This window comes from Bos grunniens, chromosome 20 (assembly GCF_055505025.1).
Source record: "Bos grunniens cultivar Pamir isolate PY7600 chromosome 20, Bosgru_T2T1.0, whole genome shotgun sequence".
NCBI classification, from domain to species: domain Eukaryota; kingdom Metazoa; phylum Chordata; class Mammalia; order Artiodactyla; family Bovidae; genus Bos; species Bos grunniens.
Window position 1 is genome coordinate 15,507,722 of NC_141184.1, and position 25,282 is coordinate 15,533,003.

Genomic DNA, 25,282 nt, shown 5'->3' on the forward strand with positions numbered 1-25,282 from the left:
ACGCTGTGAGAGACTCCCTTCATTGCTTTAAGACATAGCCTACCAATTCAAGGTTTCAAAAGGCTTAAGTACAGCAAAGTAGAGACATCATGACAAAGGCCCATCTAGTCAAAGCTACGGTTTCTCCAGTAGTCATATACGGATGTGAGAGCTGGACCATAAAGAAGGCTGAGCACTGAAGAAATGATGCTTTCAAACTGTGGTGCTGGAGAAAACTCTTGAGAGTCCCTTGGACAGCAAGAAGATCAAACCAATCAATCCTAAAGGAAAGCAACCCTGAATATTCATTAGAAGGACTGATGCTGAAGGTGAAGGTCCAATCCCTTGGCCACCTGATGCAAAGAGCCGACTCACTGGAAAAGATCCTGATGCTGGGGAAGATTGAGGGCAAAAGCAGAAGGGAGTGACAGAGGATGAGATGGTTGGATGGCATCATCCACTCAATGGACATGAGTTTGAGCAAACTCCAGGAGATAGTGAAAACCAGGGAAGCCTGCGTGCTGCACTCCATGGGGTCACAAAGAGTCAGACACGACTTAGCGACCGAACAACAACAACAAAGGTTGTAATACCTAGTATCTTGTCCCCCGCCAAAAAAACAAAAAAGATAAAAGAACACTAAAAGTGACCCAGTAGCCTCAGATACATTCTGCTGGTAGATATGGAGCATCCGTGTTACTGTTGCAAAGTCATTTTTACAACACAGGAAGTGATGGAGACAGCAAGGTGTGGTCAGGTCAGAAGACCCCAAGTCCTCATCCTGGACCTACCTTCCCTGGTTCACGGCTTAACCCCTCCAGGGCCCAGATTCCAATCAATAACAACAACACACCCTCTGTTCCTCCACCCAATGACCATGTGAAAGTGTTACATAAATCACAGGTGCGTATTACTGTTTTCATTCATGAAAATAAAGCTACAACGGCATTCAGCACATGGTCCTGAAAAGCTAGATGTAGATCAAGTAACCTAAATGCACCAGGAAACTGGCCCAGTCCCCGCCATGTCTTCCCTACAGGGAAGGTCCTCGTTAAGAAGCGGGGGCCACTATCCAGATTTACTTTCCACCCACCCTTCTCCGGGGCTTCCCTAGTAGCTCAGCTGGTAAGGAATCCTCCAGCAATGCAGGAGACCCCAGTTTGATTCCTGGGAAGATCCCCCTGGAGGAGGGTACGGCAACCCACTCCAGAACCCTTGCCTGGAGAATCCCCATGGACAGAGGAGCCTGGCGGGCTACAGCCCATGGGGTCGACTCACTTCTCTAAATCTCTTTCTGGAGCACAGCTCTGGTTTTAAGCTGTGGATCTGTGTACGCAAGAGTCTGCTGGGCATCTGCAACTGGCTGCCCTCAGCTTGGCTTCCTGCAAAACACCTGCTTCTCTACGCACAGCCACATCTTCACAAATGGCACCACGGTCTACCCAAGTGGATAAACCAGAAATCCAGGAGTCATCCTATAACAATACAGCGTGCTGCCCCCATACCCAACAAAACACCGAGAGTCTACCTCTTAGTAAATATCATACTCTAGCTCCCCGAGGACTTGTTTTGAACCCCAACATTTCCCATCTGGTTTGCTGGTCACCTCTCCTCCTAGACCGGATACACCTGCTGGACTCATCCATCACCCACAGTCAGAGTGAGCGTTCCCAGAACTCACCTTTGACGTTGTCCCCTGCCAGCCTTCATGAATGAAGTCAAGGTCACTAGCACACAGGGCCCTTCCTCGCCTGCTCCTGACCACCTCACCAGTAGGCTGCACAAAGCCTCCAGTGCAGGTTCTTGCCTGTCCTGCAGGTCGACAAATCATGCTATTCCAAGTCTTTGTTGATCTTCTGCCAGGGAAGAGCCACCCTCCCTCTTGGCTGAATTCCCCTAGGAATGTTTCAAAACTCCGCACTAGTGCCCAGTTGGGATCCTTTTCTGACCCCCTCAGCTCTTCTTGCGATGCCCATTCTTTGTGTTCCCAGCACTTTTATCACAGTCATTGTCGCCCCGAGCCGTTGTCAAAGGTATGAAGTGTCTGCTTTCATCAACAAGCTGGGAGGTCCTGGAGGGGCGCTGTCTTTTGTTCATTCATTATTTTAATAAACGGTTACCACGGTGAAGAGGAATTTTGCATCCTTGGAGCCACAGCACAGCCTGGCACACAGGCAGGGCTGAGTCAACGTAGAGACATTGGAGGCACCTGGATTCATTACCAATGTACCAATAAGTTCCCTTTTTAACTGAGTTCTCATGCTCCACACCCACCTTCTTCCCTAACAAAACTGCTTGCCATCCTCATCCAATTAAACAATTCAAACTGTTAAGCTTTCAACTTCATTGAAAACTGGATCACAACCAGTAACTCAAGATACATGACTAAAGTCAAATTCTTACATTTAGAAGTGACATTTCCACTTAATTTGAGTGTGTTTCTGACTCATATTCCTCCCTTGTTGAAAGGAATCTGACCCAAAAGAGGCCAGAAAGGGGAGAAAAATGAACAAAAACAAAGCTTCTAATTGCCACCGCCATGTGCCGATGTAGAAATGGCAACTCAAGAGGATAAATGTTTGGTCAAGTTTAAAAATACACAGAGTCAGACAGATGGTTACAATCATCTTCTGGCAACACCAGTCTTGATTTCATGTGAAGAACAAAAACCCTACAAACCACACTGTATTCAGCTGTTCCTGGTATGAGACAAATGCCAAGCCTGCTGGCCATCCAGTCTTCAGGCCATCCCTGAGAGGCACGCTGTTACTTGACACTGGGTTTGGAAACCGGTGGGAAATAACCCCCAAAAGTCTCCTTTGGGAAGACTGAATGAATCAAGGAAATGAATCGCAGGTTGAGATCCGCACGCCCGAAACACTGAACCCTGCAGCTTGGCTGGCCTGATGTGAACACTGCGGGCAGCCCAGGTGAACTCACTTGTAATTCACATGGCTTCAACAGGCAGCTGCCTGCCAGCACCTTTTACGGGTCTGGAAGTTAATTTGGGAACAACAAACTCATTTTCACATTCGATCTGCACGGCCACCTTACCAGAGGAGGGTTTTATTTTTGAAACACCTAAAAATACATGAGCTGTGAAGCATCTTCTGTGCTTTCACAACCGTTTATCTTTAGACACAGCTCCACGTCTTAAAACGGACTCATCTGACTCTCAGCTCTGCTGTTTGTTCAGCAAGACCAACAAACGAACCCACGAGGTGGGTGGAACAGAGCGGGGCTTCCTCTGGAGCCATCCTCAAGCCCATAATTGCAGCCGAGCTCTGATGCGGTTTCCAGCCCGCTCCTTAGACAGGAGGCTCCCACAGGCAACTGAGCCAGAGCACGACAAACCCCGTGATGGAGACAACGTGTTTCTCTTCTGTTGGGCAGAAAACAAAACTGCCACACCACAGAGCTGGCCAGGCCGTCCCTTCACTCTGGACATAGAGCTGACAGTCAGTGCAACAGAGACCTCATCTGTTTTGGTCCAGTGGGTGCTTAGATGCTGGGTACAGAATGTGAAATGATCCAGGCTCCAGAGAATACAATGCAACAGGCATCTAAAACCCAGCTCGTCTCTCCCACTCTCCTCTCCTGGAGGAACTGTCAGAACTGTTCTTGGGGACATCAGGCCATCATTACAGCCAGCCCTGCCTCCCTCAGCCCCTCCCCCTTGGGTATCACATGCAATTTTCTCTTGCTCACGCCCATCTCTGCTGCACTTGTTCAGTCGCTCAGTTGTGTCCGACTCTGTGACCCCCATAGACTGCAGCACGACAAGCTTCCCCATCCTTCACTATCTCCTGGGGTTTTCTCAAAATCATGTCCATTGACTCGGTGATGCCATCCAACCATCTCATCTTCTGTCGTCCCCTTCTCCTCCCACCTTCAATCTTTCCCAGCATCAGGGTCTTTTCCAGTGAGTCAGCTCTTTATATCAGGTTGTGGTCCAAAACCCTCGTATCTACCCGCTTTGAGATATTGCAACACTCTCCCACCCAACCTACCCTCTGTAGACTGTATCACATCACTTCCCTATCAACCCTTCTAAACTTTTTTCAAGGAAACTGCCTCTTCAAACGGAGAAGGCAATGGCACCCCACTCCAGTACTCTTGCCTGGAAAATCCCATGGACAGAGGAGCCTGGTAGGCTGCAGTCCACGGGGTCGCTGAGTCAGACACAACTGAGTGACTGAGCAACTTCACTTTTCAGTTTCATGCATTGGAGAAGGAAATGTCAACCCACTCCAGTGTTCTTGCCTGGAGAATCCCAGGGACCGGGGAGCCTGGTGGGCTGCCATCTATGGGGTCGTACAGAGTTGGACACGACTGAAGCGATTTAGCAGCAGCAGCCTCTTCAAAAGCCTTTAGCAAGGACAATATAGTCTCTTTACCACCAAGCCCAAACACTGCTGCCTAGCTTTAAGTAAGGCAGGGTATCTCAGCATGACTGACATCTTAGGCCAGATAACTCTTTGTAGGGGGGCTGTCCTCTACATCTGGGCATGTTTAGTAGATCCCTGGCTTCTACCAACTATTAACAGATATCAGGATACCAGCAGCATCCTCTGCCCTCGCTATGGCAACTGGAAATGCCTCCAGGTACTGCCAAAAGTCCCCTAAGACCCACACATCTGGTCCAGAACCACTCCTTTTAAAGGTGTCCTGACCCCCACCTATGCATTCCACTATCGGATGTTCCCCAAAAATCAGATTCCATAAACAAAGGAACCTTCTCCCAGTTTAGCAAAGCCATCACACCAATACACTCTCATCTCTCCACCTTCAAAAAAGGCATCTCTCTAGCCTTTTCTTCGAATCAACTCTCAGCCCTCCTCTGTAGTATCATTGCGGCCGCCCCTCTCCAAGAGAAGCCAGCTCTCCTCCTCATCCACCAATTTGTTCCCTCCCCCCACCTCTTATCGCTCTGTACAACACACACCCCTCCTCTCCGAGTCTTTAGGGACTTACAGGTGTGGGAAGGTGTCCACATCAGGCCTCATCAGTGATGGGAAAAGACACTTCTTCCCAGGGTGGAACTCAGGGGACCCTCTCCAAGGTACCGGGAAACAGAGACAAGAGGTTTGGGGTGAAAGTCTGGGGCAGGGTCACAGATAGGGAGCTGCTGTGATAAGCAGAGTTCTCATCTGAGAAGTCGCCAGAGGATGGGAAAGCTGACTAAGTGGAGCATTAAGTGAGAGAACCTGAAGTTCTAGGGAGGGAATCCTGTATTGGGGCAGGAGGCAAGGGTTTAGGCCAGGCAACTGTGGGAAGAACAGAGCTGCTCTAACCCGGGTTATTATTGTTGCTTTTGTTTACTCACTAAATTGTGTCTGGCTCTTCTGCGACCCCATGGACTGTAGCCCATCAGACTCCTCTGTCCCTGGGATTCTCCAGACAAGAATACTGGAGTTGGGTTGCCATTTCCTTCTCCAGGGGATCTTCCCCACCCAGGGATCAAACCCGAATGTCTTGCATCAGCAGGCAGATTCTTTACCACTGAGCCACCTGGGAAGCCCTCTAACCCAGGGCTCAGAGCCAAACTGGACCAGCAGCAAGGCTGGAGTCACAGAGACCAACAGACCCCAAGGTCTGCAAAGTCTCTGTGGCTGGAAGGAGCAGCCCCAAGTTACAAGTGGGAACTTTCCAAATAACGACCCATGGTGTTAGATGAGTAAGATGGGGAGAGAGGTACTGATACAAAGGTTAGTAAGGTTCTTAAAGCTTTCACTGGCCATTCTATTGTGAAACAGCCCCATCAGGTACGAGGGTTATGACACGTGGCCTTTTATTTGTTGAGGCTAAAAATTATTTTTTAATATTGATAAGTAAAAATGAAAAATCAATAGAAATTTGGCAAAAATATGAATATAAAACTTGTAAAATGAAGTCTAGATCTTCACGGAACAGTCTTAAAGGGTCAGAAAACCATTCCTGTTAGTGCGTGCTAAGTCCCTTTAGTCGTTTCTGACTCTTTGTGATCCTATGGATCATAGCCAGCCAGACTCCTCTGTCCAAGGGATTCTCCAGGCAAAAATACTGGAGTGGGTTGCCATGCCCTCCTCTGGGGATTTTCCTGACCCAGGGATCAAACCCGTGTCTCTCATGTCTTCTACAATGGCAGGCTACCTGGGAGGTGCTACCTGGGAAGAAAACCACACAAAAGCCTGAAAGCTTAGAATGTTCAGATCCCTGAAGAAATAAGGATACTATCAGATGACACCTGACCTTTAAAATTTTTTAAACTGACATAAAAAACTTAAATGGTTAATATAGAGCCCAAATGGAGGTGAGTAGAGAAAAGTGGACTCAACTTTGTCTACTGAGTGCTCTACGCCTTCATAGCTCTCTACCCACATATGAATTGTTAATCACTAAGTCATGTCCAACTTTTTTGTGACCCCATGGACTATCAAGGACCCCATGGACCCCAAGGACTCCAAGCTTGCCAGGCTTCTCTGTCCATAGGATTCTCCAGGAAAGAATACTGCAGTGAGTTGCCATTTCCTTCTCTAGGGAATCTTCTCAATCCAGTCGGATCAAACCCATGTCTCTTGCCTCTCCTGAACTGGCAGAAGAAATTCTTTATCATTGAGCCACCTGGGAAGTCCACCGACATCTGAACGGAGGATGCTAAAAGCTAGAAGAAATATTTTATTGAAGTCTTATAATGTTCTCAGTTGATAAGAGTAGCCCTCCATGTTCTGGCTATTATAAACAGTGCTGAGATGAACATTGGGGTACACGTGTCTCTTTCAATTCTGGTTTCCTCAGTATGTATGCCCAGCAGTGGGATTGCTGGATCATAAGGCAGTTATATTTCCAGTTTTTTAAGGAATCTCCACACCGTTCTCCATAGTGGCTGTACTAGTTTGCATTCCCACCAACAGTGTAAGAGGGTTCCCTTTTCTCCACACCCTCTCCAGCATTTATTGCTTGTAGACTTTTGGATCGCAGCCATTCTGACTGGCGTGAAATGGTACCTCACAGTGGTTTTGATTTGCATTTCTCTGATAATGAGTGATGTTGAGCATCTTTTCATGTGTTTGTTAGCCATCTGTATGTCTTCTTTGGAGAAATGTCTATTTAGTTCTTTGGCCCATTTTTTGATTGGGTCATTTATTTTTCTGGAATTGAGCTGTAGGAGTTGCTTGTATATTTTTGAGATTAGTTGTTTGTCAGTTGCTTCATTTGCTATTATTTTCTCCCATTCTGAAGGCTGTCTTTTCATCAGCAGATGAATGGATAAGAAAGCTACGGTACATATACAAAATGGAGTATTACTCAGCCATTAAAAAGAATACATTTGAATCAGTTCTAATGAGGTAGATGAAACTGGAGCCTATTATACAGAGTGAAGTAAGCCAGAAAGAAAAACACCAATACAGTATACTAACGCATATATATGGAATTTAGAAAGATGGTAACGATAACCCTGTATATGAGACAGCAAAAGAGACACTGATATATAGAACAGTCTTTTGGACTCTGTGGGAGAGGGAGAGGGTGGGATGATTTGGGAGAATGGCATTGAAATATGTATAATATCATATATGAAACGAGTCACCAGTCCAGATTCGATGCACGATACTGGATGCTTGGGGCTGGTGCACTGGGACGACCCAGAGGGATGGTATGGGGAGGGAGGAGGGTTCAGGATGGGGAACACATGTATGCCTGTGGCGGATTCATTTCAATATATGGCAGAACCAATACAATATTGTAAAGTTTAAAAGTAAAATAAAATTAAAAAAAAAAAAAAAAGAGTAGCCCTCAAGGAGAAGAGAAGTTAATGGTCCTTCTTAGCACAAACAACAGACCCCTCTACCTGGAGATGGGTCTGCTTACCAGCAACCTGTGGTGCCCAAAACAGAAAGCCAACAAATGATCCAGAGTGGTGGGAGAGACACACACAGGTTCCTTCTCAATGACAGGACTCGAAGCAGGGCACCTGTGGCGGGCAGAGTAATGCACCGCTCCCTGCCCCACCAAGTAGTCATAGTAGTGTTAATCGCTCAGTCGAGTCTGACTATTTGTGACCCCGTGGACTGTAGCCCGCCAGGCTCCTCTGTCCATAGGATTTTTCAGGAAGAATACTGGAGTAGATTGCCATTTCCTCCTCCAGGGGATCTTCCCAACCCAGGGATCGAACCCACATCTCTTACATCTCCTGCACTGGCAGGCAGGTTCTTTACCAATAGCACCACCTAGAAAGCCCTTGGGAATCTTGGGAAGATCCCCTGGAGAAGGAAAAGGCTACCCAGTCCACTATTCTGGCCTGGAGAATTCCATGGACTGTATACTTCATGGGGTCGAAAAGAGTCAGACACGACTGAGCCCCACCAAGATGTTCACCTAATTACCAGAACCTGTGACTTAAGCAATGTTGCACATAAAGAGACTCAAGATATGATTAAAGTTGTAAGCTCTGAGACTGGGAATTAACCCAGGTGAGCCCAATCTAATTACATGAATTTTAAAACCTGAGAACCTCTCTTGGCTCTGGTCAGAGATCAGATGAAAGGAGGAAGAGATTTGAAGCATGAGAAAGACTAGGCCCAGGGTAGCTGTCTTTGAACGTGAAGGAAGGAGGCCTCTACCAGCCGGGAATCAGCAGCCAGCCAGCCAGAAAATGAGGACCTCAGTCCCACAACCACAAGAAACTGACCTCTCCCAACACTGGGGAAGAACAAGAAACAGATTCTTCCCTAGAGGCTCCAGAAAGAAGCCTAGCATGCCCACAGCTGGAGTTTAGTCTGGTAAGTCCCTTTGAAACAAACCTACAAAACTTCAAAAAAAACAAAATTCATAGTTTTGGTAATTTGTTACGCCAGCAAAAGAAAACTAACACAGCACCTCTGTTACAAGTCAAGCCATTTTTCCCTCTTTTAAAACATGAGCAAGCATCGCTTTAGGGCTGAGATAAAGGTGGAAAGCTGTGCTTTTCTGATAGGTGGTAGTTCTGTCTCCTTGCAGCAGCATCTGACAGGTACGAGCATCCAGTGAAAACAGCTTCAGTAATGGACATCAAGATGGCTGCTTTATATACAATAATACAATTACCTAGGTTCTAAAAGGATGGCATATAGGGTATAGTTAACTGACCTGAGCTGTAAATTGTACAAAAATCCTGTGTTTTTTCCTCAAAGGGGAGAGAAAAGATCTTCATTCCAGGAAAAAAGAAAAAATCAAGATCCTATTCATATGGCTTATTCAGGTTTACAATATCATCATGGTGTAGGGGAGCTTTAAAAGCTCTGTCCTTTAATCTTCTTCAGCAGTTCTCCCCTTAATCGACTTTTTCATGACTATTAAATGTATAACAAAAACATACATCTAAACACAGAAGGATAAGAATTCTGAAATATTCATTTATAACAGATAGGTACCAATAAAGAAATTTTAAATCCAGCTTTACTTTGATCATCAACTATGCTGCTTCTAGTATGAATGGCATCTGTTTTACAAATATATGGCACAACTGCCAGGTACCTGACTGTCCTTGGCTCAAGAGAGACAAAATCAGCCCTTGACCAAGTGAGCAAGGAAACTGCTGTGTCAACAGGTACACAGCAGTGTCAAAGACTTAATGCTGAAAATACAGGCATGGCACATGGGCCCCTGGACACCTGTGTAGGTGGGAATGAAGCAGTTTTGAGACGGGAACAGGAGAAAACCCACGTTTGCTCAACAATTACATGTACAAGGCAGGATACACAGCCACTTTTATAGAAACATGTATGAACGTGACGTTTTCTGAAGGACATATGGAAAATGCAGTCTCTAAAGACTGAGAGTAAGCAAGGTTAGTCAGAGGACTAGAAGGCGACTCCATTTCTCCATACAAGGCTGTCTGAAGACATTTGCCAAGCATTAGATCAATCTGGCAAAAATGCCACTTTCCCATGATTAAAAAAAGGCAAATAAACACCTTCTTTTCTTGAAGCTGAGGACAATTTTGCATTAACAAATATCTAATTCTTCCCTCTTTCCCAATTCTCCTCTCCTGGTCTAAGGATGGATAAACTAGAGCAACCACAATACTGAGAGGATCCTGAGTTTCAGTTAGCACCTGCTAGCTGTTAGAACGTGAAACATGAAAGTTGCTCAGTCGAGTCTGACTTGGTGACCCCATGGACTGCCAGAATACAGGAGTGAGTAGCCTTTCCCTTCTCCAGAGGATCTTCCCAACCCAGGGATTGAACCCAGGTCTTCTGCATTGCAGGTGGATTCTCTACCAGCTGAACCACAAGGAAAGCCCAAGAATACTGGAGTGGGTAGCCTATCCCTTCTCCAGCGGATCTTCTGGACCTAGGAATCAAACCAGGGTCTCCTGCACTGCAGGCGGATTCTTTACCAGCTGAGCTATGATGGAAGCCTAGTTATTGGAAAGGCTGATATTATTATTCATCATAATCACAGGCATACTGCCAAAACTGAGTGTTAACTCCTAAAGAATAAAAACTACTGAAAGATGAAGGGTTTTTACAGTATTAAAATTTGGGTTTTTAAAAAACTGCATGAATATGAACTTGACGAGAAAAATAAACACCTATCAACAGTTGCCCAGTGAAGACCAGCTAACAAAGGCAGGTGGAAAGGAGAAAGTCTGCAAATCATTCTTGACACATGATGTAATTTATACTTTAATGTCAGAAAGGGATGATTACAGAAGCGATTTTTAGGTATTACTTTTATAATATAGGCACAGAGTTCATAAAAGTTGAGGAGAAATGTGCATGACTGCTTTTTATACCAGGACGTGTCTCCAATCAAAAGAGCAATCCCAAAGGGAGATAGGTTCCCTTGAAGCCAAATGTCCCGTAGATGGAAATGTCCTACATGCTCGTGGGAATGTACATCAGTGCGGCCACTCCAGAAAACAGTATGCAGTTTTCTCAAAAAAGTAAAAATAGAGCTACCACATGACCTAGGAATTCTACTCCTGGGTATGTATATGGAAAAAAAAAATGAAAACACTAGTTCGAAAAGATGCATGCACCCCAAAGTTCACGCAGCATGACTTACAGTTGCTAAGATATGGAAGGAACCTGTGCCCACCAGGAGATGAGTGGATAAAGAGACGTGACATTCACACACACACATACGTACATACACAAAATGGATTACTCAGCCACAAAAAGAATGCAATTTTGCCATTTGCAGAACATGAATGGACTTGGAGAGCATTATGCCAAGTGAAGCAAGTCAGACAAATACTGTGTGACATCACGTACATGTGGAATCTAAAAAATACAATGAACTCGTGAGGGTAACCTAAAAGCAGCAGACCCACAGAGAGAGAACAAACTAGGGGTTACCAGGGATGAGGGGAGGGGTGCAACAGACGGGTGGAGGACAGCGAGGTACAAGACAGATGCAAGGATGGACTGCATAACTTGGAGAATACTGCTAATATTTTGAGATCATTGTAAATGGAATGTAACCTTTAAAAGTCCAGGTTTGATGCACGATACTGGATGCTTGGGGCTGGTGCACTGGGACGACCCAGAGGGAGGGTATGAGGAGGGAGGGTATGAGAAGGGAGGAGGGTTCAGGATGGGAAACACAGGTATACCTGTGGCGGATTCATTTCGATATTTGGCAAAACTAATACAATATTGTAAAGTTTAAAAATAAAATAAAATTAAAAAAAAAAAAGAAAGAAAGAAATCTCTCCGTAGATGGGCCTCAGAGCCAGAAGAAAAAAAGTGAAAATCCATAAAAGGAGAAAAAAAATCAAGAAAATGAGAAATAAAAAAGCTTGAGCTCAGGTCTGCTTGTTTGTAAAGCCACATTTCTCCTCAGCCCTTAAGTGAGGAAGTCAAACCACTCTGCGTGACTTCTTTATGGAACAGAACACTCAGGAACAGAATGCACTCAGGAGAAGAAAGAGGTCAAATTACCCTTTGCTACAAAGCCATCCCTGCTAATAAAGTCCAGGCAATCAACACGAGAACATGATTTATGGACCCACATCTCTAATTTGGCAAAAAAAAAAAAAAAAAAAAACTAGAAATATAGCTTTTACTTAGAAGAACGGGAGGTTCTCAAAAAGGAAATACTCTCTGAAAACAAAAATAAACAGACTCAAACTGGAGGGAGTTTGGAAACTTCCCTGATGGTTCAGTGGTTAAGACGCTATGCTTTCACTGCAGGGGGCATGGATTTGATCCCTGGCCCAGAAACAGATCCTGTATGCCATGTGACGCAGCAAGAGGAAGGAAAAGACTGGAAGGATTTTTAAGGGACTGAGAGCGGAACTTACATAGATTTGGTTTCTCTTGTAGCGCTGGTACAAGTTGTGCATGATGGCACCCCCGTGGAGCTCTGTCAGGGTGGCCATGTCATCCACGCCCTCCTCATCCGTGGGCTGCATAGGCATCACCTTCTGGTGTGTAATTGTGCTCTGCTTGTACGTGAATACCTGATGAGGGGGAACGAATTCACAGCTTAATTATGGGCAATGAACAGTTTCCACTGACCGTTTCCCAACTTACAATACAATCTCAGTTCAATACCGGCAAAAGGATCCTGAATCCACCAGCAAAAATCAGACTGCAGAGAACACTTTAATTTCCTTCATGCCACCTACCTATTTTTGTGCTAGGTCGCTTCAGTCGTGACTGCCTCTTGGACCCTAAGGACTGTAGCCCACCAGACTCCTCTGTCAGTGGGATTCTCCAGGCAAGAATACTAGAGTGGGTTGCCATCTCCTTCTCCAGGGAATCTTCCCAACCCAGGGATGGAACCCACGTCTCTTTTGTCTCCTGCACTGGCAGGAGGGTTCTTGGCCACTAGCACCACCTGGGAAACCTCACCTAATTTTAAAGGTAGCAAATTATTTTGACAACTGACATTCGAAGTTCCAGAAGACACTGGTTCAAGTACTAACTCGCCTGTGGAAATCACAGAAATGATAACATTTTCAGTTTACTTTTCTCCCACTGAGGCAAAGCAGTAACAGTTAAGAAGCTGGCTGACCAACCTTTCAGAAAATAATTTGATTTCACTGTATAATATATTCAAGGGACCATGGGATATAGTTCAAAGCTTCCTAATAAAGCTCTGCAATTTAAGTGTTGTCACAAAATTCAGCACACAGTCTGTACATTTGTTCAGAGACTGAAATACAGCTTCTCAGGAAAGTCTGAAAAATATTCTCCCTTCTCAACTGATCCATTCTCAACTGAGATATATAAACGGCATTCCTGTGATCTTTAGGAAAACAAATCCTCTCAGGTTTAAAATACAACTGGTTTGGGACTCCCTTAGCTGTTTAGTGGTTAAGGCACCACACTTCCACTGCAGGGGGCACAGGTTCAATCCCTGGTTGGGGAACTAAAATCCTTCATGCAACGGAGAGCAGGCACAAAAAAAAAAAAAGTTAAATAAATTACAATTGGTTTGCTTGTTTGACAGCCTGAAAGTGAAAGTCGCTCAGTCGTGTCCAATTCTGCAACCCCATGGACTATACAGTCATGGAATTCCCAGGCAAGAATACTGGAGTGGGTAGCCTTTCCCTTCTCCAGGGGATTTTCCCGACCCAGGGATCGAACTGGGGTCTCCTGCATTGCAGGCAGATTCTTTACCAACTGAGCTATCAGGGAAGCCCTATCTTTTTTTAAACTCCAAAACCAGTGGTGGGTGCTGCATATGTGCTGCTGTCCATTTGCTAAGTCATGTCCAACTCTTTTGCAACCTCATGACTATAGCCCACCAGCCTCCTCTGTCCATGGGATTTTCTGACCAAGAATACTGAGTGAGTTGCCATGTCCTTCTCCAGGGGACTTTCCAAACCCAGGGATTGAACTCACATCTCCTGCAATGGCAGGTAGGTTCTTTACCACTGAGCCACCAGGGAAGCCCATTGTATTGTGTACCAGAGACAACTCGGACACTGCAAGACTGATTATAGAACACACATGGACTTCTAAAATCTACACACGGTTCTTTCATCACCATTGATTGGGTAGAGTATTAACTGCACCCATTCAGCTTCATGTGCTGACCGGTTTGACCAGATTTACAAACTCCGGAACATAAAACAATCATTCAATGATGGAGTCTATGCCCTATTTATTCACTGTATACTTTTATATACACTGAATAATCACAGAAAACTAATCAAACTGATCACATGGACCACAGCCTTCTCCAACTCAATAAAACTATAAGCCATGCCGTGTAGGGCCAACCCAAGACAGATGGGTCATGGTGGAGAGTTCTGACAAAACATGGTCCTCTGGAGAAGGGAATGGCAAACCACTTCACTACTATGCCTTAAGAACCCCATGAACAGTATGCAAAGGCAAAAAGATAGGACACAAAGATGAACCCCCCAGGTCGGTTGGTGCCCAATGTGCTACTGGAGATCAGTGGAGAAATAATTCCAGAAAGAATGAAGAGATGGAGCCAAAGCAAACACAACACCCAGTTGTGACTATGACTGGTGATGGAAGTAAAGTCTGGTGCTGTAAAGAACAATATTGCATAGGAATCTGGAAGGTTAGGTCCATGAATCAAGGTGTATTAGAAGCAGTCAAACAGGAGATGGCAAGAGTGAACATCAACATTTTAGGAATCAGTGAACTAAAATGGACCGGAATGGGTGAATTTAACTCAGATGACCATTATATCTACTACTGTGGGCAAGAATCCCTTAGAAGAAATGGAGTAGCCATTATGGTCAACAAGAGAGTCCGAAACACAATACTTGGATGCAAACTCAAAAATGACAGAATGATCTCTGTTTCCAAGGCAAATCATTCAATATGACAGTAATCCAAGTCTATGCCCCGACCAGAGATGCTGAAGAAGCTGAAGTTGAACAGTTCTATGAAGACCTACAAGACCTTCTAGAACTAACACCAAAAAAAGATGTCCTTTTCATTATAGGGGACTGGAATGCAAAAGTAGGGACTCAAGAAATACCTGGAGTAACAGGCAAATTTGGCCTTGAGTACAGGATGAAGCAGGGACAAGGCTAATAGAGTTTTGCCAAGGGAACACACTGGTCATAGCAAACACTCTCTTCCAACAACACAAGAGAACTCTACACATGGATATCACCAGATGGTCAATACCGAAATTAGACTGATTATACTCTTTGTAGCAGAAGATGGAGAAGCTCTATACAGTCAGCAAAAACAAGACCGAGAGCTGACTATGGCTCAGACCATGAACTCCTTATTGCCAAACTCAGACTGAAAGTAGGGAAAACCACTAGACCATTCAGGTATGACCTAAATCAAATCCATTACGATTATACACTGGAAGTGACAAATAGATTCAAGGGATCAGATCTGATAGACAGAGTGCCTGAAGAACTATGGACAGAGGTTCCTGACATTGTATAGGAGGCAAGGATCAAGACCACCCCCAAGAAAAAGAAATGCAAAAAGATTGTCTGAGGAGGCCTTACAAATATCTGAGAAAAGAAGAGAAGCAAAAAGCAAGGAGAAAAGAAAAGATATACCCATTTGACTGCAGAGTTCAAAGAATAGTAAGGAGAGATAAGAAAGCTTTCCTCAGTGATAAATGCAAAGAAATAGAGGAAAACAATAAAATGGAGAAGTTTAGAGATCTCTTCAAGAATATGGGCACAATAAAGACAGAAATGGTATTGACCTAACAGAAACAGAAGATAGTAAGAAGAGGTGACAAGAATATACAGAAGAATTATACAAAAAGATCTTCACAACCCAGATAATCACGATGGTGTGATCACTCACCTAGAGACAGACAACCTGGAAGTTAGGGTTAAAGTGGGCCTTAGGAAGCATCACTATGAATAAAGCTGGTGGAATTCCAGCTGAGATATTTCAAGTCCTAAAAGATGATGCTGTGAGAGTGCTGCACTCAATATGCCAGCAAATTTGGAAAACTCAGCAGTGGCCACAGGACTGGAAAAGGTCCATTTTCATTCCAATCCCAAAGAAAGGCAATGCCAAAGAATGTTCAAACTACTGCACAATTGCACTCATCTCACATGCTAGCAAAGTAATACTCAAAATTCTCCAAGTCAGACTTCAACAGTATGTGAACCTTGAACTTCCACATGTTCAAGCTGGATTTAGAAAAGGCAGAGGATCCAGAGATCAAATTGCTAACATCTGTTGAATCATAGAAAAAGCAAGAGAGTTCCAGAAAAACATCTACTTATGCTTTATTGAATATGCCAAAGCCTTTTACTGTGTGGATCATAACAAACTGTGGAAAATTCCTAAAGAGATGGGAATACCAGACCACCTTACCTGCCTCCTGAGAAATCTGTAGGCAGGTCAAGAAGCAACAGTTAGAACTGGACATGGAACAAGAGACTGATTCCCAATAGGAAAAGGAGTACATACACCAAGGCTGTATATTGTCACCCTGCTTATTTAACTTATATGCAGAGTAAATCATGAGAAACGCTGGGCTGGATGAAGCACAGCTGGAAACAAGACTGCTAGGAGAAATATCAATAACCTCAGATATGCAGATGACACCACCCTTATGGCAGAAAGTGAAAAGGAACTAAAGACCCTCTTGATGAAAGTGAAAGAGGAGAGTGTAAAAGCTGGCTTAAAACTCAGCATTCAGAAAACTAAGATCATGGCATCCGGTCCCATCACTTCATGGCAAATAGATGGGGAAACAATGAAAATAGAGACTTTATTTTTTTGAACTCCAAAATCACTGCAGATGGGGACTGCAGCCATGAAATTAAAAGACGCTTGCTCCTTGGAAGAAAAGTTATGACCAACCTAGATAGCATATTAAAAAGCAGAGACATTACTTTGTCAACAAAGGTCCATCTAGTCAAAGCTATGGTTTTCCAGTAGTCATGTATGGATGTGAGAGATGGACTATAAAGAAAGCTGAGCGCCGAAGAATTGATGCTTTTGAACTGTGGTGTTGGAGAAGACTCTTGAGAGTCCCTTGGACTGCAAGGAGATCCAACCAGTCCATTCTAAAGGAAATCTGTCCTGAATATTCATTGGAAGGACTGATGCTGAATCTGAAACTCCAATACTTTGGCCACATGATGCGAAGAACTGACTCACTGGAAAAGACCCTGATGCTGGGAAAGATTGAGTACAGGAGGAGAACGGGATGACAGAAGATGAGATGGTTGGATGGCATCAGTGACTTGATGGAAATGAGCTTGAGTAAGCTCTGGGAGTTGGTGATGGACAGGGAGGCCTGGCTGCCCATGGGGTCACAAAGAGTCAGACACACTGAGCGACTGAATTGATTCTTTTCACTGATACTTTTATGTTTGTCCTTCAAATAAAACCACCAAGATGTAAAAGCAAAATGTAAACAACACAAAAAATGTTATCTACACAAGCTCGCGTGTGTACATACATACAAAGTAACTTTCTTGAACGGTACCGGCAGATTGGGGAATTCTAATTTTCAATGTCAACCAGTTGTCTGAATATTCATCAGAAGGATTAATGCTGAAGCTCCAACTCTTTGGCCACTGATGCAAAGAGCCGACTCATTGGAAAGGACCCTGATGCTGAGAAAGACTGAAGGCAAAAGGAGAAGACTGCAGCAGAGGATGAGATGGCTGGATGGCATCCCTGACTCAACGGACACGAATTCGAGCAAACTCCGGGAGATAGTGAAGGACAGGAAAGCCTGCCAAGTTGCAGCTCACGGGGTCACAGAGTTGGACCCTAAACAACTTAACAACAACAAGTTGCCTGTAAGGAAACAAACAGCATGTTATCGCACAAGGGAATGGCACACGAAGAAAAGCAGAGGTACCAACCCAATGGTTCCATAAACCATGGAAAAAGGTGCCATGTTTCTTTTATGTTCCAGAGAAAAATGAACACTTCAGTGGTGCACTTCTGCCACATAAACCACAAGGGTCAGTCAGAACCAGTTCTGAGAGACTCTCGAGGCCAGGGCAGACCCCAGCCATCTCTTCTGAGGTCCAGCCACTTTCCCAGCTGTTTCCTGGGCCCAGGCACCTGCCAGGAAAAGTGCCGGCCCCAGCGGCCCCACCTCATAGGGAGGTGGCCCCCCACCGCGTAAGTGCCCCCTACGGGGTAGGACAGGTCTGGGGCCACTGAGGGCATGGAAGGGGGCTATGCCATAGCCAAGATGAGCAGGTATTAAAGGAAAATACCAAGAAATTCAAGAGTGTAGAAGAACACAGGATATCAGACCCTCATTTTAATTCATTAACATCATACAAGAAAGTCAAATACATTTAGGCTAACAGTAGCAGCCATCTTGGGCTTCATAGGTAGCTCAGCAGTAAAGAATCCATCTGCCAATGCAGGAGACACAGGTTCAATCCCTGGGTCAGGAAGATCCCCTGGAGGAGGAAATGGCAACCCACTCCAGTATTCTTGCCTGGAAAATTCCATGGACAGAGGAGGCTGGCAGTGTATAGTCCATGGGCGTCACCAAGAGTCGGACATGACTGAGTATACACCCCCTACAGCTGACACTTAAAAAATGATATCCATAATGACTAAGTATTTATGTCACATTAACATTCTGTTGCCTTTTTTCACACCCTGGGAACAGTAAGACAATGTATAGTCCAAGTAAGCAACTCAGAGCTGGGCACGTGGTCTCTGAAAAAATGGTTACCACTGTAAATCGAGTCCCCACCTTAGCTCATGTTATTTCCTCGTATGTTTTCAGATACACGCATTATCATATGTGGGCACGTGGCCCTTCCGGGAGTGGGACAATCAAGAGAATGAGTGCTATTCCTTCTCCTGACCTCAGAAAGAATCAGGATAGACCGTAACAGTTACATAAATAAGAGGTTATGTAGAGAAAAGAAATATCATGCCAAGACAGGGCTGCAGCTGATCAAAACAGTGATTATTTCAAAGAACAGTGGGTAAAGCAGAGAAAATGTATGTGTGAAGGAAAGGCAGAGAGAACCATCCATTCAGAGATGGGTTAACATTTGCAAAGATTTTATAGTGATGCCTGGTACATTGATAAGTGTCTGATAAATTAACAAAGAAAATCCATGCATTCAAACAAATATTTACTGATATGTTGTAAGCATTAGGAATACAGTGTATGTTCTAATAAGGGGAAGGAAAAAGTAGAAATGGACAAGTAAATATAACACTGTGCAGATGGTGATGAATATCTATGAAGACATAAATGAGGGTAAAGGGATTAAGCACCCGGAGGGGTTACTTTATGTTGTGTTTAAAGACACCCTCACTGATCAGATAACATCAAAGTAGAAACCCTAAGGAAGTAAGGAATGGAATCAGGCTTCTGCATTCAGTGTGTTAAAGCATATTGGTTGAATAAATAGCTAATTTGTAAATATTTCAAAGGATTAATAAGATTCACAATCTTGTTCAAGAATTTTTAAGGAGAGCCCCTTGAACTACCAGAAGTCTTTCCTGTGCAACAACAAACGGTACAAGTTGCACAACTTTATCCCCAAACAGCAAAAAAGAAAATTTTAGGGCTAAGGAATGGAATTCTTTTTACAGGAATTTTTTTGGAACAAACAACAGCCAAAACGCAATAGCAATGTGAATTCCTCCAAACCCAACTCAAAACAAACTGAGTGACTTCAATGGGGCATATATTAGAAGAAAGGTGGTAAAGGTTAAGAAACGGGGCAAAGTATAGAAGATTAATAGACAGGAAATCAATTTAGAGAAAACGGGGCCTCAGAACAAATAGCTCCTGTTATAGAAATAAAAGCCACTGGTCACAAGATGGACTGGATTAAGCGTGGGAACAAAACTAAGGCCGCCCATCAACCCTACTGGGGCCTCAGAGAAGGTTTGCCCAACACTGGGTCTACCTCTGTATGAAAAATGAAAATCAAGTAGTTAATTAGTTTAAAAAAAAACAGCTGAGCCATTTTCAATCCCCTTTTAATTCTAGGAAAGTACACATATGGCAGGAAACCCTTATCAGGCTTATGTGCAAGTTTTTATAGTCTATAGGGGCTTCCCTGATAGCTCACTTGGTAAAGAATCCACCTGCAATGCAGGAGACCACAGTTGGATTCCTGGGTTGGGAAGATCCCCTGGAGAAGGGATAGGCTACCCACTCTAGTATTCTTGGGCTTCCTTGGTGGCTCAACTGGTAAAGAACCCGCCTGCAATGCAGGAGACCTGGGTTCGATCCCTGGGTTGGGAAGATCCCCTGGAGAAAGGAAAGGCTACCCACTCCAGTATTCTGGCCTGGAAAACCACTGTATAGTCCATGGGGTCCCAAAGAGTTGGACACGACTGAGCAACTTTCGCTTCATTTCACAGTGACATACATAGATTTCTCTTATTACAATTCGTTAGCAACCCCCAGTCACAAAAATCTAACTTTTCTGTTCAAAGAGGAAAAAAAAGAAAAAAGAAATCTTATCACGTCCTCTCCTGATGGACAGATGGGATAGACAGCGTTCTCAGTCTGGGCAACTTCATCTCCCATGAGCTTGGCATTTCTTCTAGAGAAGTCTTCAGTTTTGCTCTCCAGGGTACAGTTGGCAAGGTTTGTAAACATTTTTGGTTGTCACAACTGTGGGGGGTGGGGGGAAGGGTGCTACTGGCATCCAGTCGGCAAGGTCAGGAATGCTGCTATAAACATCTGAGAATTATCCAGCCCAAATGTCACGAGGACCAGGTGGAGATATCCTGGTCTAGGAATGCCCTGATGTGCCTTCCAACCAGATGTTTAGGTAGATACCAGGAAAAAATGATGAGTCAGCCAATGCCTGTAAGCAAAACCTTTCATTATACACAGACAAATCTTTTGGAAACAACTTTAAAGATAAAAACATTTAACTCAAAGGTCAGCAGGACAGTATTATATAATTTAGTTTTTGATTCTTATTTGACCCAAGTTAAGAAGGGTGATGGGGATGATTTACAATGATGATGGTCACTAAGCAGTGGAGTTTGCTTCTATTTGTTACTGTTTTGCCTTTTAAGGAAAATTTTTTACTGGAGTAGAATTAATGGTTTTGAACTGTAGTGTTGGAGAAGACTCTTGAGAGTCCCTTGGACTGCAAGGAGATCCAACCAGTCCATTCTGAAGGAGATCAGCCCTGGGATTTCTTTGGAAGGAATGATGCTAAAGCTGAAACTCCAGTACTTTGGCCACCTCATGCGAAGAGTTGACTTATTGGAAAAGATTCTGATGCTGGGAGGGATTGGGGGCAGGAGGAGAAGGGGACGACAGAGGATGAGATGGCTGGATGGCATCACTGACTCAATGGACGTGAGTCTGAGTGAACTCCGGGAGTTGGTGATGGACAGGGAGGCCTGGCGTGCTGCGATTCATGGGGTCGCAAAGAGTCAGACACGACTGAGCGACTGAACTGATAGCTGATTTACAATGTTATGTTAGTTTCAGTGTACAGCAGAGTGAACCAGTTATACATATACAACTATCTACTCTTTTTTAGAATTTTCCCATATAGGCCATTACAGAATCCTGAGTAGAATTCCCTGTGCAATCAACCCCACTCCAGTATTCTTGCCTAGGAAATTCCAGGGACAGAGGAGCCTACAGTCCATGGGGTTGCAAAAAAGTTGGACGTGACTTACCGACTAAACAAGTGTGTATATATGAATCCCAATCTTCCAATTTATTCCTCCCTCACCTCCTGGTAACCATAAGCTTGTTTTCTACATCTGTAAGTATTTCTGTTTTATAGTTACAGATAGTATCATTTTCTAATTGTACTGTATTACAGTCGGACAACACTTTCCACATGATTTCCACCCTGTCTCCCTGACCCGGGGCTCTTGGACCTGACATTTCTGTGTCTGGGCCACTGACATGCCACTAGTCTCCCTGACATCGCCACCCAAATGTTACTTCTCAGAAGGCACCAGCTTCTGTGTGAAGGACACCCTGCCACCTTCCTCCTGATTCTACCACATGTGCTGCTGCTCCTGTGACAGTTTGTAATCACTTATCTATTATCTCCCTTGTTTCAAAACCATCTCACTCCCAACTCGGAAACCTCTGGTCAGTGTATTTCAACTCTTTGGACCACAACCTACAGGGAAAAACATGTGTTTTACACTGTGAAGTACTTACTATACACGTGGTTCACAAGGGTTTCGTAAAACACCATGAAGTCTGGTGCATGCCAGGACCTTCTCTTTCTTTTAAATGTCAGTTGTGACTCTCTAAACTGACTTCACACCTCACTAGAGAGAAGACTCAGTCTGGAAACTACAAAGGCAGGGCACATGCCTATCTCGTTTCTCAGCAACCAGCCTCTGCCCACCATAGAGACTCAATCAATATTGAATAAATGGTCCTGGCCTTCAAAATGGGTACAATACACAGGGAGAAGCAGTGCTGGGTAGTGACCAGACATGGCCTTGGAGTCAGACCTGGCTGGACTCTGTTCTCCTAGATCTATGATTTCATAGCCCAGGGATAATGAGGCAGACACTTAACCTCCCTGGCCCGTGATTTTCCCCACTGATAAAGTAAGATTGGTGATGATAATTTCACAGAATTACTGTGAAAACTAAAAATAATGTGGTAAGTGTTAGTCAGTTGTGTCTGACTCTGTGACCCCATAGACTATAGTCTGCCAGGCTCCTCTGTCCATGGGATTCTCCGGGCAAGAATACTAGAGTAGGCAGCAATTCCCTTCTCCAGGGGATCTTCCCAACCCAGGGATCAAACCCAGGTCTCCTGCATTTCAGGCAGATTCTTTACCAGGGAAGCCCAAGAAGACTGGAGTGGATAGTCTATCCCTTCTCCAGCGGATCTTCCTGACCCAGGGATCAAACCAGGGTCTCCTGTATTGCAGGCGGATTCCTTACCAGCTGAGCTATCAGGGAGGCCTATAATGCAAAGAACAACGCTTTCCACCCTGTCTCCCTGACCCAGGGCTCTTGGACCTGCCGTTTCTATGTCTGTCTCTGTGGCTATGCTCTTATGACAGGATGTAAAAGGAAGCCACTTACTTAACTGAAACTCTGCCCTGACCTGTTCGGTGGCTGCCCCAAGGAGACTGGAGAAAGTATTTGGGACACAAAAATGTAAAGTCCGCTAGAAAGTTCCACTGGAATCTTATTAAAGGCAAAATGATACACGTCTACTCTCCTAGTGAGCAGGGGGAAAAAAATGGCACCAGCGCTTTGCTTTCAGCTCAAATTTGTCAGAGTAAATACATCTTAATTACACGGTCCAGGGGGGTAAAATGATCTTTCCATAAATAAAGATTCTGTTACTTTAACCTCCCCCTTGAGTTTGTGAGATGACTGACTTCTAATTATAGATAAAACAAGATTATTTTCTTTTTCGGAGACTCAAACTAGTTGTGAGATTAAGTCATTTAAACCATCAGTGGGTTTGCAATGCGCAGTAGGGCGAGATGCATGGCATGTGGGTGTCAAACCAAAATAGCAAAGAGAGGTGGGCAGAGGGCACTGGTATGTATTGAGCACTGAATGCATGCATCAGGCACATTTGATCCTCAGGGGCAAAGGAAACACCATTGCTCATTTGTTAAAGAAACCATTCAAGAAGATTCAGAGAAGTTGGGAAATCTACCCACAGCACAAAGCACAGTGAGCAGTCAATTCCTTGAGATCATGGCAAAGGCACGTCCCACCCTAGAGAGACACTAGGTCAGAGACAATCCCGCCTCTGCCACTAACTGGCTGGGACTCCCTGGCACGTTCAGTGGAGTCAATGGTTACGATCCTTGGTCCTCTGGAGGAGAGGGGAGCAGAAAGCACGTGTGCACTGCCCTCCCAGCGTGCCGGGTTTAATTCTCTCACTTACCCCGTGATTTTCCGTTTGTTTACTCTCTCCAGTTCCCTTGGTCATTCGTGCCAGGCTGTGAGCTGGACCCCAGGAATACAAAGATGAATTAAATGGTCTCTTTTCAGAGGGCTTATCGACCACCAAGGGATCAGAAAAATAAACAGGCAATCCTCACCGCGTGGTGGGGGCTGTCACAGAGTCAGATGGGAACTGGCCACGTGGGATGGCCCAGGGCCAGGCAAGAGCACACAGCCCAGGGCATCCGAGTAGCAGAGTATGGCTGGGAGGCGGGTGGAGGGCTTTCTGTCTGGAGTGGCCCTTGCCCTCTGACCTAAGGAACAGAGGGCTACGTATGTAGCTAAGGAAAGGGGGGCAGACACTTGTTATCTATTGATCATTATGAACAAGTCAGTATCAAACATGACACTAAGATTGTCTTTTGAGAGACAAAAGAAGAAATCTCACTACAAAATGCAATTCAAGGAGATCGATTTTCTAGAAACTCCACAGGAAAGCAATGTGTGAATCAACGCTAGGAGTGATCAGTACACACAAGGTTGTCCCCCAAATGGCCAGTGTGTCTTCCTGCTTTCATGTGTGCAAATATCACTAACAAATGCATCAGCGATGACAGGTACGACCCAGAGTCAGGAAGCTCCGGCTACCAGTCACTGACAGTCAGACTTAACCACTGAGCCCGAATCTTTCTGATGACACTGCAGAGTGTGCACGCAGGCGAAGAGCATTAAGAGTCCAAGAAGCCTAAGACAGCCAGGAAGCTAATTTGTGGACAGCACGTCTGCTCAGGCACCCAGGGAGCCTTGCCACACAAAATGAAAAAAAAATGAAGTCGCTCAGTTGTGTCTGACTCTTTGCAACTCCATGGATTGTAGCCCATGGAATTTTCCAGACAAGAGTACTGGAGCGGGTTGCCATTTCCTTCTCCAGGGGATCTCCTGATCCAGGGATCAAACCCGGTTCTCCTGCATTGCAGGCAGAGGCTTTACCTTTGAGCTACCAACCAGCAGACAAATGCAGCTCACTCACTTGTCCTGGCAACTGCCTGCCAGCCAGGAAGTGTTCGTCGCTCAGTCCTGTCCAACTCTGCAATCCCATGGACTGTAGCACGCCAGGTTCCTCGATCTAGACAAGAATACTGGAGTGGGGTTGCAATGCCCTTCTCCAGGGAATCTTCCTGACCCAGGGATCGAACCCAGGTCTCTCAGATTGCTGGCAGATTCTTTCCTTACCATATGAGCCAGCACAGAAGACCCAGAGGATACCCTGGCCCTGGCCCTGGCCCCTCCCTGGTGAACCTCAGAGGAAAAGGTTAACAGTCACACTGACCTGGCATGGTTGTAAGAAATGACTAACACACACACACACACACAGAAGAACATATTACCATATTTACATATTAAGGATAATAAGATTTCCAATCAGAATTTATACACACATTGAGAATTGTGATTTTTATAGAAGAATTTAGTTTTTTTTTTAGACATTAAGAAAAATTTTTAAGAAAATCATCTGCACAAAGAAAAGTCACACTTGTTCCAGCTGA

At 44.7% G+C, this 25,282-nt stretch overlaps 1 protein-coding gene across 6 annotated transcripts in view; it reads right to left on the minus strand.

Annotated features, from left to right (window-relative positions):
- MYO10 (myosin X) overlaps positions 1-25,282 on the minus strand; it is a 260,576-nt gene that overhangs the window by 134,380 nt on the left and 100,914 nt on the right. For 4 of the 6 annotated variants that reach the window (XM_086362496.1, XM_086362494.1, XM_086362498.1 and 1 more), the window contains one exon: positions 12,251-12,409. The exons of 1 other annotated variant lie outside the window; for it this stretch is intronic. In XM_086362496.1, coding sequence (XP_086218622.1) covers positions 12,251-12,409 — 159 coding nt within the window. Of the gene's footprint in view, positions 1-1,660; positions 1,914-12,250; positions 12,410-25,282 lie in introns of those variants that run through there. One more of the 6 variants, XM_086362499.1, reaches the window with a different exon arrangement.